This window comes from Beta vulgaris, chromosome 7 (assembly GCF_026745355.1).
Source record: "Beta vulgaris subsp. vulgaris cultivar EL10 chromosome 7, EL10.2, whole genome shotgun sequence".
In the NCBI taxonomy this organism is placed as follows: Eukaryota; Viridiplantae; Streptophyta; class Magnoliopsida; order Caryophyllales; family Amaranthaceae; genus Beta; species Beta vulgaris.
Genome location: NC_079208.1, coordinates 44,445,224 through 44,464,487, shown reverse-complemented (window position 1 = coordinate 44,464,487; position 19,264 = coordinate 44,445,224). Strand labels below are relative to the sequence as shown.

General features: G+C 32.2%; 3 protein-coding genes and 2 long non-coding RNA genes across 7 annotated transcripts; all 5 read left to right on the top strand.

The window, feature by feature from the left end:
• The first annotated feature begins 1,561 nt into the window (after positions 1 to 1,561).
• On the top strand, positions 1,562 to 2,136 carry LOC130592131 (uncharacterized). The gene has a single exon (XM_057396310.1). The coding sequence runs from the start codon at positions 1,645 to 1,647 to the stop codon at positions 2,134 to 2,136; it is 492 nt and encodes a 163-aa protein (XP_057252293.1). The 5' UTR covers positions 1,562 to 1,644.
• Positions 2,120 to 4,318, top strand: LOC125499433 (uncharacterized). The gene has a single exon (XM_048648241.2). The coding sequence runs from the start codon at positions 2,172 to 2,174 to the stop codon at positions 4,260 to 4,262; it is 2,091 nt and encodes a 696-aa protein (XP_048504198.1). The 5' UTR covers positions 2,120 to 2,171; the 3' UTR covers positions 4,263 to 4,318.
• Positions 4,319 to 7,749: 3,431 nt separating this feature from the next.
• Positions 7,750 to 12,392, top strand: LOC104908789 (uncharacterized). Its single transcript, XR_007276655.1, has 4 exons — positions 7,750 to 7,966; positions 9,401 to 9,490; positions 9,554 to 9,715; positions 12,293 to 12,392. It is a non-coding gene; the product is annotated as an uncharacterized LOC104908789 (long non-coding RNA).
• A 1,351-nt stretch (positions 12,393 to 13,743) lies between these two features.
• On the top strand, positions 13,744 to 16,657 carry LOC104885063 (uncharacterized). 3 transcript variants are annotated; one of them, XR_008967092.1, is made up of 6 exons: positions 13,744 to 13,974; positions 14,060 to 14,149; positions 14,300 to 14,368; positions 14,471 to 14,574; positions 14,710 to 14,784; positions 16,476 to 16,657. It is a non-coding gene; the product is annotated as an uncharacterized LOC104885063 (long non-coding RNA). The 3 variants fall into 3 exon arrangements; XR_008967093.1 differs by having other exon boundaries at positions 14,457 to 14,574; XR_008967094.1 differs by lacking the exon at positions 16,476 to 16,657 and adding an exon at positions 15,430 to 15,944.
• Positions 16,658 to 16,687: 30 nt separating this feature from the next.
• LOC130589392 (uncharacterized) lies at positions 16,688 to 18,913 on the top strand. Its single transcript, XM_057390834.1, has 4 exons — positions 16,688 to 16,823; positions 17,159 to 17,680; positions 17,789 to 18,225; positions 18,554 to 18,913. Exons 1-4 carry the CDS (start codon positions 16,688 to 16,690, stop codon positions 18,911 to 18,913), a joined length of 1,455 nt encoding a protein of 484 aa, XP_057246817.1.
• The last annotated feature ends 351 nt before the right edge of the window (positions 18,914 to 19,264 follow it).

The following is a 19,264-nucleotide window of genomic DNA, read 5'->3' as shown; positions in this document are numbered from 1 at the left end:
ACAAATTTTGGGGCCCAATTTCAGTTGACAGATGGAAGGGAAAAAAAAAAAAAAAAAAGTATAACTGCTGCATCACACTATTACCCGCAAGTTTCAAGAATCTCCCCATCTTCTCCACATTTCTCTCTCCTCTTCAATCTTCATAAATCAAAATCCCCAAAATCTCGTGAAATCATTCAACTTCCCTCAAAAAATTATCTCATTTCCATAATTTTAGCCAAAAAAATCTGAATTTCATTACTCTTTCCCTCAAGAACACCACCAAAAATGGAATTTTTAACGGGAAGAATTCTTTTGTCTATTTATTCGAATTGCGATTCATATTCAAATCCACTCAACTCATATCCAAGAATTCAATTTCTTTTATCCTCCAATTCTCCAAAAAAAAATAAAATCGAACTTTGATTTACAAAATTTGTGGGCTAATTTATTGTGGAAGTCGAAGAACAAAGTTGGGAACTTTGGGAACTTGATTGTGGGAGTCCGAAGGTGAAACATCAGGAATCTGTATCAAAGTCTTCGGTTTTAAGGTAAATTCACTTTTTTATGCCATTTTTTGATTTTTTTAGTAGAGATTTATAGCAATTCAGACACTTTATAATTTACTTCTTATAATTTTAATTTTTTGCAATTCTGCCTATTTGATGGAATGACAGTACCTATTTGCGATTTTCGATTTCATGTTTGCTTTGTTTGCAATTCTGGGTATTCGAGTTTTCTGTAATTTTTTTGTAATTTTTGCAACTGTTCTTATCTTTAATATCTTATATAGATTAGAGAATGAACAAAGGCAACTAATTGTGTAGACTAAATATCTAAGCATTTCGCCAATTATTCAATTAAAGCACCACATATATACGATATACGATCAAATTATAGAGGGAGAACTAATTTCAACCACAATAATTATATTTACTTAGTAATTAGTTTTATCAATTTGACAATTTACAGTAATGCTGTCACATTATACCACTGTCTCTACTAATTAATTGATTATTGTTGTTTTTATCATCAAAAGTAGAAGTTCTCAAGTTCATCATTGTTGTTTAAAGCAATATAATCACAAAAAAGATTAATGAACTAATAGAATGACCTTTAAAGTCAACGTAGACTAATCATATATAAAAAAAAGAAGAGCTTAGTTAGAGACTTAGAGTCAAAAGTGCTTAAAATATCTATTGAAACAGAGCCAACTATAACTTGCGATGTCATCCTCATATTGTGAGTTTGTGACTAATTGTTTATTGTATTGACTAACAGGTGGCCGAGAAACACAACAATGTTCAGTTACAAGAATTTGTGGAAAGCTAATTTTTGAATGAGCAGGTAAATTAGACTTCTATTAGATTTAAAGAGTGAGCAGATTTTATTTTATTCTCTAGAACAGAAGGCTATTTCATTTGTAAGACTTTAATAATTGCAATATAATCTGAAATTAGTTTGCTTGGTTTTTTCTTGCGAAGATGCAGTACAAGTGTACAACCTCCTACAAATGTTTTTCTTTTTCCAAAGAATGAGATTGCAAAAAAGAAATTGAAAAGATTGGAATACAGGTTGTTTCTGTCTTTCTTGTTGTTTTTATATCAGTATATTTTCGTTGCTTCTATTATACATTGCATATCTTTTTATTTAATTATTTCTATCATGCCTCCCAAAATTAGGAAGTATGATTGTGGCTATGAAAAACGTAAAAAGAAAAAGAGAATTGAAGAGCTCACTCAATCACAAAGAGGAGCTCTTGATAAGTTTGTTGTTAAAGAATCACATGTTGGTACTCAAAGTAATAAGAATGTGCTTGTGAATGATGAAGTAGCCTTGGATGATAATTGTGTTAATCCTAATGATAATGTGCCTTTAGATAGAGATAATATATCTTTTGATGCTAATGTGCCGAGTGAGAATGATATTGGTGGTAATGAAAATGATGTTCATGCTAAAAATGATAATGGTGTGAATGAAGATAATAATCCCGTTGAAAATAATAATGTTGCGAATGAAAATAATCATGGCTTGGATGAAAGTAATGACAATCAATTTGGCCTTGATATATTCGATCCACGAAATTGGGATACTCTTAATTCTAAAATGATTGAAATGTTAGTAGAAAAGGGACCAAAAGAGACTTGTCTATTATAAAAGGTCCTAAAGACAAGTTATCTAAACGATTTTCTATGACTTTATATACTAGAATCTTGTCAAATGGGGAAAGATGTGATAGAGAATGGCTTGTTTATTCAAAAGAGCTTGACAAAGTTTTTTGTTTTTGTTGTAAAATTTTTAAAAAAACCCATGGAAGAGGTCAATTAATTAATGAAGGTTTTGGTGATTGGTCTCATATTAGTACAAGACTTAAAGAGCATGAGACAAGTATGGAACATTTTAAGAATATGGCAACTTGGTATGATTTGCGTGTAAGGCTTCAAAAGAATGAGACTATTGACAAAATAACTCAAAAACAGATTAAAAAAGAGAAAGAACATTGGAAAAAGGTTTTAACAAGAATAATTTCGGTGGTAAAATTTCTTGCAAAACATAACTTAGCCTTTCGTGGTTCAAATGAGAAAATATACCAAAAGAGTAATGGTAATTTCTTGGGCTTAATTGAAATGTTGGCAGAGTTTGATCTAGTTGTTCATGAACATGTTAGGCGCATTAGCAATGATGAAATACATATTCATTATCTTGGTCATAACATTCAAAATGAGATTATACATTTGCTTGGTTCTGCCATTAAATCTGAAATCATTAAGAAAATAAAACAAGCAAAGTATTTCTCCGTAATCCTTGATTGCACTCCTGATGTTAGTCACCAAGAACAAATGTCCTTAATATTAAGATATGTTGATGTTGCTTCGAGTTCTATTATAATTGAGGAGTCTTTTTTAGGATTTTTGAATGTGAATGATACAACTGGTCAAGGACTTTTTGATGTTTTACGAAATGAGTTGAAAGATCTTAATCTTGATATAGATAATGTCCGAGGACAAGGCTATGACAATGGATCTAATATGAAAGGAAAACATCAAGGAGTTCAAAAAAAACTTTTAGATATAAATCCCCGAGCTCTTTATACTCCATGTGGTTGTCATAGTCTTAACTTAGCATTGTGTGATATGGCTAATACTTGTGTTAAAGCCAGAGATTTTTTTGGTACAATACAACGTATCTACACAATATTTGCATGCTCTACAAAAAGATGGCAAATTTTAAAAGATAATGTAAAAGGATTGACTCCTAAATCATTGTCATCCACTCGTTGGGAGAGTCGCATTGATAGTGTTAGAGCTATAAGGTTTCAAATGCCCGAAATAAGAGAAGCTTTAATTCAAGTAGGAGAAAATGATAATGATTCTAAAATAAGAAGTGAAGCTAAATCTCTAGCGACAAATGAGTTGAGTGATTTTGAATTTTTGATGGCAATTATTATCTGGTTTGACATATTATATGCTGTTAATTTGGTTAGTAAGAATTTACAATCAAAGGATGTTCTTATAGATGTTGCTATTGAAAAAACAAATGGGTTGGTTTCGTTTTTTGAGCGATATAGAGAAAGTGGTTTTCATGATGCCTTGGACATAGCAAAAAAGATTGCAATTGAAATGGACATTGATCCTATTTTTCGTGAAAAGCGTGTCATTAGAAGAAAATGTTTTTTTGATGGGAATTCAACTAATACTTCATCTGTTGCTTCCCAATCTCCAGAAGAATCATTCAGAGTTAATTATTTCTTATATATTGTTGATCAAGCTATTGTTTCTCTTAACAAGAGATTTGAACAATATCAAGAATATGAAAATATTTTTGGATTTTTGTTTAGTTCTAAAAAGCTATATTCTTTTGACGATGAGAGTTTAAGGTCTTATTGTAGAGGTTTGGAAAAGGCAATGGAAAAAGATGGACAATCTGATATTGATAGGCTCGAATTGTATTTCGAGTTGCAAATGATTAAAGAATGTTTGCCCAATGAAGATTTGGGCCCTTTAGATATGTTAAAGTTTGTAAAACATCTTGATTTTTTCCCTAATTTAGTTATTGCATATAGAATTATGTTGACTATTCCTGTTACCGTTGCATCTGCAGAAAGAAGTTTTTCAAAGTTGAAATTGTTGAAGTCCTATATGCGCTCTACAATGTCACAAGAAAGACTTAATGGACTAGCCTTGATAGCAATAGAGAACGATATTTTGGAAAAAGTTGATTATGAAGATTTGGTGGACGATTTCGCTTCAAAGAATGCTAGAAGGATGGCTTTGTTTAAATAAAAGATTCTAATATATTTTTTTTTAGTTTTGGTTTATTTATCAAACTGTAAGGAACGATTTATGATAAATAATAAAAAAAAAAAATTTATGATTTCTTCTTTATAATTTTTTTTGAAGGGCCCCATTTTAATGAATAACACAGGGCCTCCATATTCCATGAGACGGCCCTGTATGGAACCATATTTCGGTTCTGCAATTGAGAGAAAACATGAGATCTAGACATGACAATGGATTCGCTAATTTCTTACTCTCTATTGGAAATGGCGATGAACCTACCATTTCAGATGATATGATAAAATTGCCGAGTAACATGGTTATCCCTACTGTTGCTGATACCTCGATTGATGGGTTGATTGATCAAATTTTCTTAAATCTAAATGAACACATCGGTGATGGAAATTTTATGGTTGAAAGAGCAATCATCACTCCATTGAACGAAAATGCTGATAGAATCAATGACAGGGTTATCGAACGATTTCTCGGAGAAGGACGAACATACACTCATTTGATTCAGTGCCTGATGATACAAGAAACTGTATCAGCAAGAGTTCCTAAATTCATTGTCGCTCAGGACTGCCTCCACATGTGCTCAAACTGAAACCTGGCGTTCCTCTAATGCTTCTCAGGAATATCGATCCTAAAAATGGTCTTTGTAATGGAACACGACTACTTTGCCATTCGCTAAAGGATCATTTCATCGATGCTGAGATTTTAACTGGACATGCAAGGGGAAACAGGGTCTTTTTGCCAAGAATTCCGTTGAAAACTGCTGAAGATATTAGGTTACCTTTTAGATGGTTAGAAAGCAATCCCTATAAAGTTGAGTTTTGGTTTAACTATAAACAAGTCTCAAGGGCAAACCATCCCACATGTTGGGATATATCTTCCTGATCATGTATTTAGCCATGGGCAGTTGTATGTTGCACTTTTGCGTGGAATTTCCGAGAACATGACAAAGATTACTGTCGACAATGGAAAGATTAGAAGAAAGGAAGGAGTGTTCCCAAAAATATTGTGTACAAGGAAGTTTTGTTACTTTCTACATAGTGTATCTTACATTTAAATATTTCTTATTACCATATTCCTATGAAATTTAAAAAATGTTATGAATTATACTTTGTGATAGTATGTAGTTTACACATGCTTTTAATGCACGCGGTGTTTTATATTTAACAGTGACAAATTATTCGGTAAAGTCTATTTATTTCCAACCATATACATGTTTTCACTACGAAAACACATATTTAATGCATGGTGCACGTTTCTCAGATGTCATTGGAATACTCCTTGATGTATCACCGATTCAACCGGTTGGAAACAACTCTTTTAAAAGAGATGTTGCAATAATGGATAATACGTACGTACACATTCTTTATTTAATATCACAATTTATTATTATAGTGCATTGCATTTTTTAACTTTATTCTCTCCAGGTGGATCATTATCAAATTAACTGTTTGGAATGATTGTATTCATGTCTTCGGAGATGGACCATTTGATTATGGGAAACAACATTCAATTGTTGTCGCATGTGGGCTTCATCTGAAAAATTACCACGGTATGAATGACATCCCTTTTCATACAACAAAGATATTGCTTTTAATTTTGTATATGTATATGGCTGACCAAGATTAATTTTTGGAATCATTTATGTGAACAGGGGTATATCTTACGACCAGCTATTACAGCAGAATATACTTAAATACAGAGAACAAATTTACCAGTTTATTATGTGCATGGTATGCAACATTCAGTTTCACACCAATCAACTAATCAAAAAAATGTATACGCACGATTATTATGTATAGAAAATTGATTCTCACATACTGCCGATTCAGGTATGACACCGAGAAACTGGCACAGAAATGGGTTGCGGCTTTTCGCTCATGTCCATTTGCAATGCATTCATCAATTGCAGTTTATAATGCCATTCGTACTTGGATATCTAAATTACCTACTATAAAGAGTGTAAATAACTATAAACCTTTTCAATTTGTTTATTAGTGGAATTATCAATACAAAACAAAATAACGAATATTTGTTGTTTTCGAGGCGTATTGAGTCACAACCTGATGAGTTTATTTACGAAGCATGTAATCGTTGTCTAAGAAAAATTGTCATCACCCAAACGGACTATAAATGTGTACGGTGCAATCTAACAAATGCTGCAACTATTCCAAGGCATAAACTTTATAACATTAATCTACATATATTACAAATATTCACAAATCACTATTAATTGTGGTTTCCTGTTGACAGATTAATGTTTCGACTCATTATTTCTAACAAGAGTTTTAAAATGGGAGTCACATTGATGAATGACCTAACTCAACACATGTTGCGGTGTACTCCGACTGAAACCAAATCACTACTTCAACAGGTTTGTCAAGTATTCCAAACTTTTTTTTACGTATCGTTTACAACTAAAAACTAATATCTCTATTAATTGCAGCCTAATGGAAGAGCATCAGTTTTCAACAAAGTTATGAAAGTTTTCGGTTTCAAAGAATACTCATGGTTTTTACATCCACCAAGTAACACCATGGAGATTAATCAGTTCCACACCGTTGATTACATATTTGAAGTTGACTGGGCTGATGAGTGTGCGTGGATTTTAAAGAAAATTAGTTAATGTCAACAAAAAAAAGTAGTTACAAATGCAATTTCAATACTTATACTTATTTATTAAAGTGTTTTTAAATACTATTTGATTGTATTTCAAAGAATCTTATTCACAAAATGGAGGTGAACTTAAATACTAACTTGCATTTGCTTTTTGTTTACTACTTAGTAATAATTAGGCCTAAAAATGTCATCGCACGCATCGCGTGCATAAAAAGCTAGTAGTTCTAAGATAGAAGCATGATCTAGAACAAAATTATAAGCAATAGTGTCCTACACTTTGGCCATGTTTAACAAACCAAATATAAGAAAAGGATCGAAGAGATGCACGAGGAAAAGTGTAATAGCCCTGTTTTTAAGGTGTTTATTTAAAAGCTAATTATAATTAATAAGTTCATTATGTTCCGAAAATCTTATTTTATTTGAGTTTTAGAGTATGAATTTTAGTTGTCGTATTGTAAAATAATTATTTACTTAATTTTGTGAAATTATTATTAGTAATTCATATATTGAGTTCTATGTGAACTAATTGAGTTGTATTTTGCCCAAAATAGAAACCCGAAACCCCATTACTTTATATTACTCTCTCGAACCTTCTGACCCCAAATATCTCAAAACCCCATATCTTTCTCTCACCTTCCCCGTAAAATCTCAAACCCCAAAACCTATTCTTCCTCTCTAATCTCGTCGGATGCTATCGGAGCTCCACCCTTCTGCCTCGCCGACGTTTTTCGAGGCCGCCAGAGATACCACGCCATTCCATACTCTTACGTTGCTGCTATTGCCGTTCGTGCGTGTCGCCCTGCCTTGCTACTCTTTGTACGCTGCGTCGCACCACGACCCGCTGGCCTTGCCGGAGCCCGCTGGCCTTGCCGGAGCTTCCTCCTCGGCCAGCGTTGTTGTTGGCGTCGTCATTGTTGTTTGGTTGTTGTTGTTTTTCCCCGCTGCGTGTGCTGTTGTGGTTGTTCAGCTGTCGCGATCGGCGATCGCCTTGCCCTACCGTCTCGCTGTCGTCGAAGTCGACGTTGTGGCCACTCTCTCTCTCCTCACCGTACTTTTGCCATTTTTGGTGGTTGTTCAAGGTACTAACCATTCCAATTTTTCTTGTGAATTGAATTTATATTCCATTGAAGTTATAAAATTGGGATTTGATTATGAAAGTGTTCGATGGAATATGGGTAGATAATAAGCTTTTTATTGAATCATGATTTTTAGTATACAAAAATAAGCAATCATGTAATGTTAATAGGAATAGTTGGAAAGGTGATAATTTCTACTACGAAGTTTCGGATGAACCAAGAAGAGTGTGTGATGCTTGCAATTGTAATTGAGAACTTAGTTCTTCCTAAAAGTTATGTGTTAAGTTTACTTTGATGTTCATATTTTTATATAGTTCGTTAATAAAGGATTTATTCTCTGTCTTAGAATATTCTATTACTCGATTTTTTTTTTAAAAAGAGAGACGTTCTATTACTTATAAATTAACTATTTGTGTATATTACTACTATAATAAATCTCGATTTTTATGCTATTTGTAAGAGTAATCAAATTTTATATATGTAAAAAAACACACGACATGTCTATATTATAATTATTATATATATCGTTGATTTTAAACTGATGTTATTTCCATTTTACAATAACAACTGTAATAGGTAAGTTACACAAGGTATTATGGAATATATAATGTAATATATGTATTTCCATATTATGATTCAATTTATGATTTGATACACTTTTTTGAAAGAAGTTTTATAAAATCTATTTTGTAAAGACATAAATCACAATTTACCCTAATTGTTGCTATATAATATGTGACAACTTAAATTAAGCCTATAATCAGGTTGTCGATATTTTCTATTCAAAAATAGATATATTGTCGAATCACATAAATAATATCTATTGCTATCAACACCAAATGGTTGCTAATATTCTGTTAAAAACATATGAATATACTTAATATTATTTTTTTTGATTAAATTATTCGAATTACATGGATAAAGAGATGGCTAAGGAAAATGAGAATCCAAACATAGCAAAAATGAGATATATGAAAAAGGCAAGAGATTATTCAAATCAAAGCGGAGAGCATATAGGTATGTTGTCCTCAAATCGTTTTATAAACTTTCTACATATTCAAATTTCATATTCAACCTAATTTCGAATAAATACAATGAATAAAATTATTACATTCCAACTAATATAAAACAAATTACAATAACTACTTATTACAATAAAAATATAAGCTTTAGGTGGAATATCAAATTTGAACATTTAAGGTTTATTTCAAACGATTTAGATGGACATTTTCTAATCAATAAAGCATTCTAATAAATGAGTATAATATATAAGAATGTAGATGCTCACCTCAAATATCGGCAAAATATTTTAATGTCTGAATAACTTGAGAGTTTGTTGATTTGATATCCTTAGTGCAGTTTGACATGTAAAATGTATAATATATATGGAATTATATATATGCTAATATTAGTTTTAAAAATTCAATTTCTTAAGAGGTTCAAGTAAACCACAATGCACCACTTTGTTGACAAGGAGTCGAGATCAATTAAAAAGTCAAAGGCATCCTATGAGTGATATTTCAAATGGTAATATAATTTAATTACTTTTCTAATAATACTTTGACATTATATAACTAATTAATTTTACAGTTGTTTCAAGATTTGGAAAACAAGTGGAAGAAAATCAAAATGTAGATATATCAATCATAAAGAACGGAGGAACTACTGAAAAGGGCAATTACAAATTAGCTAGAGCAAACATGAAGTACATATTACATCAAAAGCGTACAAAAAATGAAAGAATTGTACATGGTAAGTCTATTTTGTTTTTTCTTATTATACTTCGGAGTTGCATATTTTAGGAATATGATTAGCCATTTACAGTTAATTTTAAATATAGATGAGTTTCAAGTTATCCTAAGCATCAGTTATATTGACAAAAAAAAAGAACACAACTTATCATGTTTTATTAGTTGCTTCATTTTACACACTACATATTATATATGTCTATTTAAATATCATTAACCAAAACATAAAGTTCATATCATTTACAACAATTCACATACATTCTATTAAGTTCATATCAGATGTCATATAAAGATCAACAAAGTAGAATAAATTTATCATAATTTTATGTAAGTTTTACAAATTCAATAGAAAATATTTAACAATAAAAAAAGAATAAACAACGTACCTTAACTCGAATGGCATTGAAGGAAGGAAAGGTTTTATTTGTTAGCTTAACTTTTTTTAACGCAATCGAAAATTGTGTAAATCTGTTCAATTATCAATATAATAACACAAACAAAACAAAAGAATTAGACATGTATTATAGTAGAATTTGATTGTTTTTTTGTTATAACAAGTGTAATACAATGAAAAACAGCTAATTATAAATCCTATGATACCGAAATCGATTATATTTTTTAACCACAAATTAAAATAGTTTGATTTTATAATTTATAAGGAAAAATATAGTTTGATTATTTATATATACATGATTTTATTTGTTATTTATTACATGCAATTGAAGAAATGGATATGTTTATTATATATATAAATTTCGAATATATTTTTTTATTGTAAATATAACATTTATATAAATTATTATAATTTAATAAATATGCAGGAATTTACGAAAGGGAATTATAAAATAAAAATTTGTACAGATTATTTATTTTTTATTTATTATATGCAAATGAAGAAATGGACATGTTTATTATATATATAAATTTCGAAAAAATTTATTTATTGTAAATATAACATTTATATAAATTATTATAATTTAATAAATATGCAGGAATTTACGAAAGGGAATTGTAAAAAAAATTGTACAGATTTTTATTTAATTTATTACATGTAAATGAAGAAATATACATGTTTATTACATATATAAATTTCGAACAAATTTATTTATTGTAAAACACTAAAAAAACTTACCTTACATAAGAAACAAAAGTAGATAAAACACTAAAAACTTACCTTATATCTATAAATATCAAACCAACTCATACATATTTATTACCAATTCCATGCAGCTGAAACAATGAAAATTTGTATTAGATATTAACATGCAAAGCAACTGTTATTCCTAAAATATAATATTTACTTCGGATAATAAAAAATATGATATTTTTCAAAAGAATATGCAAAAAAAAAACAGTCGTATAAATAATCTCTTTTTATTCTTTCATACATACTGTGCAATTTATAAATTTTATATATTATTATTATAGATTATTAATAAGAAACTTTTAAAAACAAAATAATGTATGAGAAATTACCTATTTTTTATAAATAGTGAAGCAAACCATCTCAAAATCTTGAATCTATGACATGCAAGCCATATTTGAGGTATTTCTTGGCGAAAATTTGCAATCTTTGACAAAAAATCAACATGCAAATTATAATCTTCACTCAAATCATGTCGAAAATAGAAATTGGAAGATTATCCATTCCAAAAAATCCAAAATTGTTGTATATTTTTGAGATATAGTTAAACTTTGTGAAATTTATAGTTGGAAGAATATATAGATGTAGAGAGTATATATTTCGAAAAATGAAAGAGGAGAAACGGTATATTAGGAGAAGTTTGAGAAATTTGAGAAGTGAAGTTGGAAATGAAGAAAGAAATCATGGAGAAATGAAGGAAGTTTGAGAGATTTGAGATAAATGAAAGAAGTTGGAAAATTCCAACATATTTATTTGTTGTTGGATTAAGAAAATGAAAGCCCAAAGTAAGTCAACTCAAATTAATATTTTATTGTACTTGATAATTTTGGGCCTTAATAAAAAAGTGGTAGGAAATAATTAGGCCACTTTTAATAAAATTATATATATTGGGCCATATATGTTTATCCATTGAGAAGTCATATTGGTCCTAACAAATTGGTTATTGTTATATGTGTATATTAAAATAATCCGACATAGATTTTGATATATATTATTAATTATTCGTGTATGTTATATTATACATATCTTTTACAAGAATAAATTCATTCCATATTTATTGTATTTCCACCCATGTATAGCTTGCATGTTTTACTACATAAATTGTGATATATTTTATTAGTTATTCGTGTACGTTATATTATACATAGATTTTATTTGTACGACATATATACAAAATTTATTGCATATTTAGTATATATTTGCATCCATGTTCGTCAAGAAAATAATATAAACAAAGGGAAAAAAGATTATAATGTAAATTATGAAATTTGTAATAAATAACCACTACCAATATAACACTGATATATATTTTTTATTTCATTTATCAAAGTTAATTTCAATTAGGTATATCATGGATTTATAATTGTTATTTATATGTTTTACTTTATTACAATGATATGTACATTTAATAACTCATGTTTATGTTCAATTTTGCAGAGTCTTTGCTATCTCCACATGACTGCGTGTCTAAAGGAATTGAACAACGCGTTGCAATGAACAAAAGGAAAATAATATTATCACAGAAACGTGAAACGTGGACTAGTAGAATAAATGCTATTTGCTGCGGTGGTATTGCTGCGGTTTTACCCATACGCAGCAATATATCACGTAAAAATAAACATAAAATATAAAATAAAGATATTGCTGCGGTTTCTTCAAAAACCGCAGCAATATGGTATCGACCGAAATTTTTTGAAAAAAATTTGACTATTTGACCAGATATATTGCTGCGGTTTTTTATCAAGAACCGCAGCAATATATTAAAATAATATTAAAAAATAATATTTTAATATATTGCTGCGGTTTTTGATAAAAAACCGCATCAATATTATAAAAAAAATATATAAAAACGCGTTTAGGGTTTTTTCCCTCTCATTCTATCAATGCTCACAACCAGCCGTTCCCTTCCATTCTCTCAACCTCCTCTCTCTCTCAACCTCTCTTTTTCTGTTCTCTCATCTCTCTCTCAACCTCTCTTTTCTCTCATTACCGGACTCCACTGCTCACAACCAGCGCCACGTTCTCCCTTAACCTTCGCCGGGACCGCTCCTGTCAGCCATCTCCGACTTCTCCATCCTCCTCTTCATCCGCCATTTCCGACCGTCGCTCGTGGTCTACAAATCTCGCCGTCGCTCGTGGTCTACAAATCTCACCGTCGCTCGTGGTTTTTAAATCTCGCCGTCGCTCGTGGTCTACAAATCTCGCCGTCGCTCGTGGTCTACAAATCTCGCCGTCGCTCCACCAGTAAACGCGAAGCCCACCAACACACACATGAAACTGTTATAATTTCGATTTAAGTTTTTTTTAGATTTGATTTTCTTATTTTCTTCATGTATTGTTATAATTTTTTAGATTTAGTTTTTCCATTTTAGATACTGTTATAATTTTCATCATCTTTGTTTTCTTTGTAAATGAGATACAGTTTCAATTTTTTTTGATTTATTGTTAGTTTCATTTGTTGTGAATGAATGTGGTGTTATCTTTCTCTTAAAAGATTTGATGTTCATTTGTTATGTGAATTTGGTGGAGAGTGCAGGGGTAGCTCTAATTTTTCAAATTTAATTAAAAAAAAAAAATTTACCTGTACCCTGATATATTGCTGCGGTTTTGCTAAGGAACCGCAGCAATATACTTAAGTAAATAATTAAAAAAAGGAATATTGCTGCGTTTTTGGGCCAAAACCGCAGCAATATTGTCTTATAAATTGATAACGCATAATAATATTGCTGCGGTTTGGCCTTGAAACCGCAGCAATATTTCTCTATATTGCTGCGGTTTAAAACCGCAGCAATATTATTGCTGCGCCCTTAATTGCTGCGCGCTCTAATCCGCAGCAATAGGGCACTTTTTAACCGCAGCAAGTAGCCTTTATTCTACTAGTGGTGTCGGCGTAATATAGGAATTAAACAACCTATATTTAGCCAAATCATTATTTGTCACTCAAATGGTATATGGTTTTGTTTTTTACTTATATTACCTCTAATATTATTGTTAACCTCATATAGACTTTGTTTTAATTATTTATACTATCTTCAGGCAATCTATTTTTAATTCACCTTCAATAAGCACTATAAGTAATGATTCAAGTACTGTGTGTACTACTCCAATGATGAATAGAGGTAAAGAAATAAATAATACATATATTTGGTAAAATGAATAATCTTTTCACACTAACATTAAGTACTTTCTAAATTGTTTTTATAGCTTTACATTCACCACCGTCTTCATCGTCTGTTGAAGCACCACGCAATACAAATAGCTCAAATGATACACCTACAAGTTTTGTCATTAACGGTATAAATTTTCAATATATATTTTACCTTCGATTGTGCTTTGTTTCAAATAATGTTTAGAATTGAATATTATAAGCTACGTTATTTTATCTTTTTTGTCATATAAAGCTGTATTATTTGATGCTGACATTTTGTACAAAATTTGCCTTAGAAAAACAAAAGGCATCACAAATTGCTAGAAATAAAAGAAAGCTCATATTGCTTGACAAAAGAACTCGAGGTATATATATTAATGTAATTAAAATATAGGTCTCTATGTTATATTAAAGTTGAAGATTATGGCTAAAAAAAAACTCAATTATTGGTAGTGATATGTCTTCAGGAGATATTTTGGATTTGGCGCAATCACAAAGCCAAGTTAGATCTAAGAGACATGTGGTTAGAAGTTCAACAATTCTCAGATCATTACACGGAGAATTATAAATGGTATTATGTTAATATAAAGTATTCTATTTTGATGTAAGGATTTTTATATTCATTTTCTATTATATCTAACACGTATTATTGAATACAACGTTCATAAAGATGAAAATATTGCTTCATTTAATTGTGCTCAATCAGATGCTACTATTCAAGATGAGTGTGTTACACATGACAATAATGACAACATCATAGCTGCTATGGAGATCGTTACAGGTGCATATATGCACGTGTTATCAAATTTGAGATTAAAATGTGCAGCTTGAAGCTATATCATGTGATGAAAATTTACTAATTCAATTTGTTTTTTGTTAAATAGATAGCTATTTGGATATAGGAGACCCTACATATGTATGTGAGTTTTGTGGGGCTGAAATGTGGTTTGATGAGAGGGTAAATAAAAAACAAGACAAAGAAGCTAACCTTCTCATTATGTTGCATGCAAGGGAAGGTTCAACTACCTCTACTAAAAGATCCACCAAAACTTATTGACGACCTATTAAAGAAGAAACATATCAGAAGCAATCACTTTCTTGAAAACATACGAGGATATAATATGATATATTCATTTACATCCATGGGTGGAAAAAATTTTGCCCCTACAACTCGAGGACAAGGTCCGTTAATTACAAAATTGGAGGACAAAATCATTAATTGATAGGTAGTTTGTTGCCTCCTAATGGTGCACGTCCTAAGCTTTCTCAACTTTACATATACGATACGGAGGATGAAATTAGGAATAGAAAAACTGTTGCAAGGTACAACTATTTGTTGGTTTTACATAGCAAATTGTGCTTATTTGTTATAGTTGAATATTTTTGTTTTTCATATTACAAATTTCGCTTATAAATGTCTTCACAGTACCAATAAATCTGACAAGTTCGAGGATCGCTTAGTCGCACAATTACAAGATATGATAGATCAAAATAACCCTTTAGCTAAAACTTTCAGAATGGCTAGGGATAGGTTTGCATCGGACACATGTAATACTTTGAAATTAAGGCTTATTGGAAAACGAGAGACCGATGGAAGAACTTACAATTTGCCAACGGCATCAGAAGTTGTTGCGCTTATTGTTGGAGATATTGACAGTGCTGATAAAAGAGATATAATTATAGAAACAAAGAGTGGAAAGTTACAACAAATTTCTGAGCTTCATCCTTCTTATCTGGCAATGCAAATCCACTGTTATTTCCATATGGAGAAGATGGATTTAGAACAGATATTATGCATAGAGAAACACTCCAACCGACGGTTCGACGAGAAAAAGATTTAAACTCCTATGCGTGAGTTCTTTGCATATAGGATACAGATCGAGCTTTAGAAGCGGCCACCATACTCTTATCTCGCAGGTTGTTACAACAATTTTTAGTAGATGCCTACACAATGATTGAAGTGAAAGGTTGTCTTTTCTTATAACAACCAACAGAGCCTTAGAGCCGCGAATGTGAAGAATTTAAGAGGGGTGTGAAAGAGGAGAAAGGAAGGAGCTTCAACTGGAAGTCGTATAGTATTGCTGGCTTCATTCACCGGAGGCATAGCATATAGAGAAAACTATCAGGATGCGATGGCTATTTGTAGATGGTACGGTTATCCGGATTTATTCATAACATTTACGTGTAATCCTAAGTGGCCAGAGATCACTAGATTTGTAAAGAAAAGGGGACTCAGGCCAGAAGATAGGCCGGACATCGTATGCCGAGTTTTTAAGATGAAACTAGACCAACTGGTAAGAGATTTGAAAGATCGCAAAATATTTGGCAGTGTTAGGGCTGGTATGTAACACATATTTCTTACTAATATTATTATTATTATTATAGATTCCGAACTACTTATGTGTTGGTATAGTTATGTTTTGTCTGTAATATGACTATTAAACCCTACTTTGTTGTATTTCCAATTTTCAGTGGTATATATAGTAGAATTCCAAAAGCGTGGTTTGCCGCATGCCATATTTTGTTGTTCATGCATCAACAAGACAAGTACGCCGTAGCTTCAGATATTGATAAGATTATTTCTGCCGAGTTGCCCGATGAAGGTGAAGATCCAAAACTATATCAAGCTGTCACCGAGTTCATGATGCACGGTCCATGTGCGCAGCAAACACAAATCACCGTGTATGGTTGACAAGCAATGCAGTAAGCATTTTCCAAAGAGGTTTATTGATTCGACTAAAGTGGATGATGAAGGATATCCGTTTACAGGCGAAGAGATAAGATCTACAGTTGATAAGGGTGGAGTTCATCTTGACAATAGTATGTTCCATATAATGCTGAATTGCTACGTAAATATCGAGCACATATTAATGTTGAGTGGTGTAACCAGTCAAGATCAATTAAGTACCTGTTCAAATATATAAACAAGGGGTATGATAGGGTTACTGCTACGGCATACCAAGATAAACAGAAAGAAGGTGAAGGGAAAGAAATCGACGAGATAAAGATGTACATGATTGTCGATACATTTCGGCTTGCGAGGCAATTTGGAGGATTTTTAGACTTAACATCCATTATCGAACTCCTGCTGTGGAGAGGCTAAGTTTCCATCTACCAAGAGCAAACTGTTTTGTTTAATGACCATGCTGATGTAGAATCCGTACTAGACATGCCCCATATCGACAATACGAAATTCCTATCTTGGATGAAATGTAATGAGAAATATGAAGAAGCCAGGGCGATTAGTTATGTGGAGTTTCCTACAAGATTTGTTTGGAAGCAGGCGTTGAGGGAGTGGACACCAAGAAATAAAGGCTTTGCAATAGGTCGAATCTACCACGTATCGCCGGGATCTGGTGAGAAATTCTATCTTAGGACGTTGCTAAACTTTGTTAAAGGAGCGACGTGCAATGAAGACATTAGAACAGTTGATGGTGTAGTGTATCCTACCTTCAAGGAAGCTTGCTATGCAAGGGGATTACTTGATGATGATAAGGAATATGTTGACGCAATCACGGAAGCGAGTTTTAGAGAATCAGGGCACTACGTAAGACATTTGTTCTCCATGTTACTGTTATCTAGGAGTATGTCGAAGCCGGAGGATGTTTGGCATAAGACTTGGAGGTTACTATCTGATGATATTTTGTACAAGCAGCGCGGTATTCAGAAAAATAAAGGTACACAACTACCAACATATCCTGATAATAGTTACTATATATATTCTTAAGAAATGTGCATATTTAGTATACGTTACTGCGGTTTAATTTTAATTTATGTTTTCGCAGAACTACAGTTAACAGACGATCAAATTGAAGTGTTTGCGTCGGCGGAGATTGAAACCATGCTCCAAAGTAATGGCAACAGCTTGCGTAGATTTAGTGAGAAGCCATTTCCGGATGAACTAATCATGTTTGAAGGACAAAACAAGCTTATTGCAGATGAGCTTTCTTATGACATAGAGGAAATGACGTTGGAACACGATAAATTGTTTAAGGGTCTAACTGATGAGCAATCCATCATTTATCACAGAGTAATGGATGCTGTGTCAAGTCAAGAAGGAGGTGTGTTTTTCGTCTACGGCTACGGAGGTACCGGAAAAACATATGTCTGGAAGACATTATGTGCTGCCGCAAGGAAGATGGGCGAAATTGTATTGCCTGTAGCTTCGAGTGGAATTGTTTCTCTCCTCCTTCCACGGGAAGAACGGCGCATTCGAGATTTGGTATCCCTTTGAATGTAACTGAGAATTCTACATGTGCCGGGATTCGTTCTGGGTCGGATTTAGCTGGTCTTCTCATCAAGACAAAACTTATTATATGGGATGAAGCGCCCATGATGCATAAGTACTGCTTTGAAGCACTTGATAGAAGTTTGAGGGACATAATGAGGTTAGTTGATAGGAGAAACATGCATTGACCGTTTGGGGGTAAAGTTATGGTGTTTGGTGGTGATCTACGTCAGATGTTACCAGTTGTATGGTACCAAAGGGAACGAGGCAAGATATCGTGTTTTCTACCGTTAATTCGTCTTACTTGTGGGATTTGTGTAAGGTCCTAACACTTACTCGCAATATGAGACTTCAATCAGGTTCTTCTAAATCTTCTGCTGATGAACTGCGAGAATTTTCGGAGTGGATACGAAACATAGGAGACGGTAAGGCCGGAGGTCCTAATGATGGAGAAGCCGTAATTGAGGTTGCAAAAGATATTCTTATAGATCTAGGCCTCGATCCAATTTCAGCAATTGTTGATAGCACTTATCCAAACCTACATGAGCATATTTGGGAAGCTAAATATTTCCAAGAAAGAGCAATTTTGGCGCCTACGAATGAGATAGTGGAGATAGTCAATGATCATGTTCTATCTACCATTCACGGAGAAGAGAAAGTGTATTTGAGTTTGGACGCATAAGCAAAGAAGAGACTGAATTCCTTAATACGATAAGATGCTCCGGTCTCCCGAATCATAGCAGACGATTAAAGGTTGGTGCGCCAGTTATGATGCTAAGGAATATTGATCAAACATCTGGGTTATGTAATGGCACGAGGTTAGTCGTTAAATATTTAGGCAATCGTGTTATTGAAGCAACTATTATTTCTGGAAGTAATGTCGGAGAAAAGGTTTTTATCCCAAGAATGACACTCACCCCGTTTGACTCGACTAAATTTCCTATCAGATTTCAGAGACGTTAGTTTCCTTTAATGGTTTGTTTTGCTATGACTATAAATAAAAGTCAAGGACAATCATTGTCCCATGTAGGTC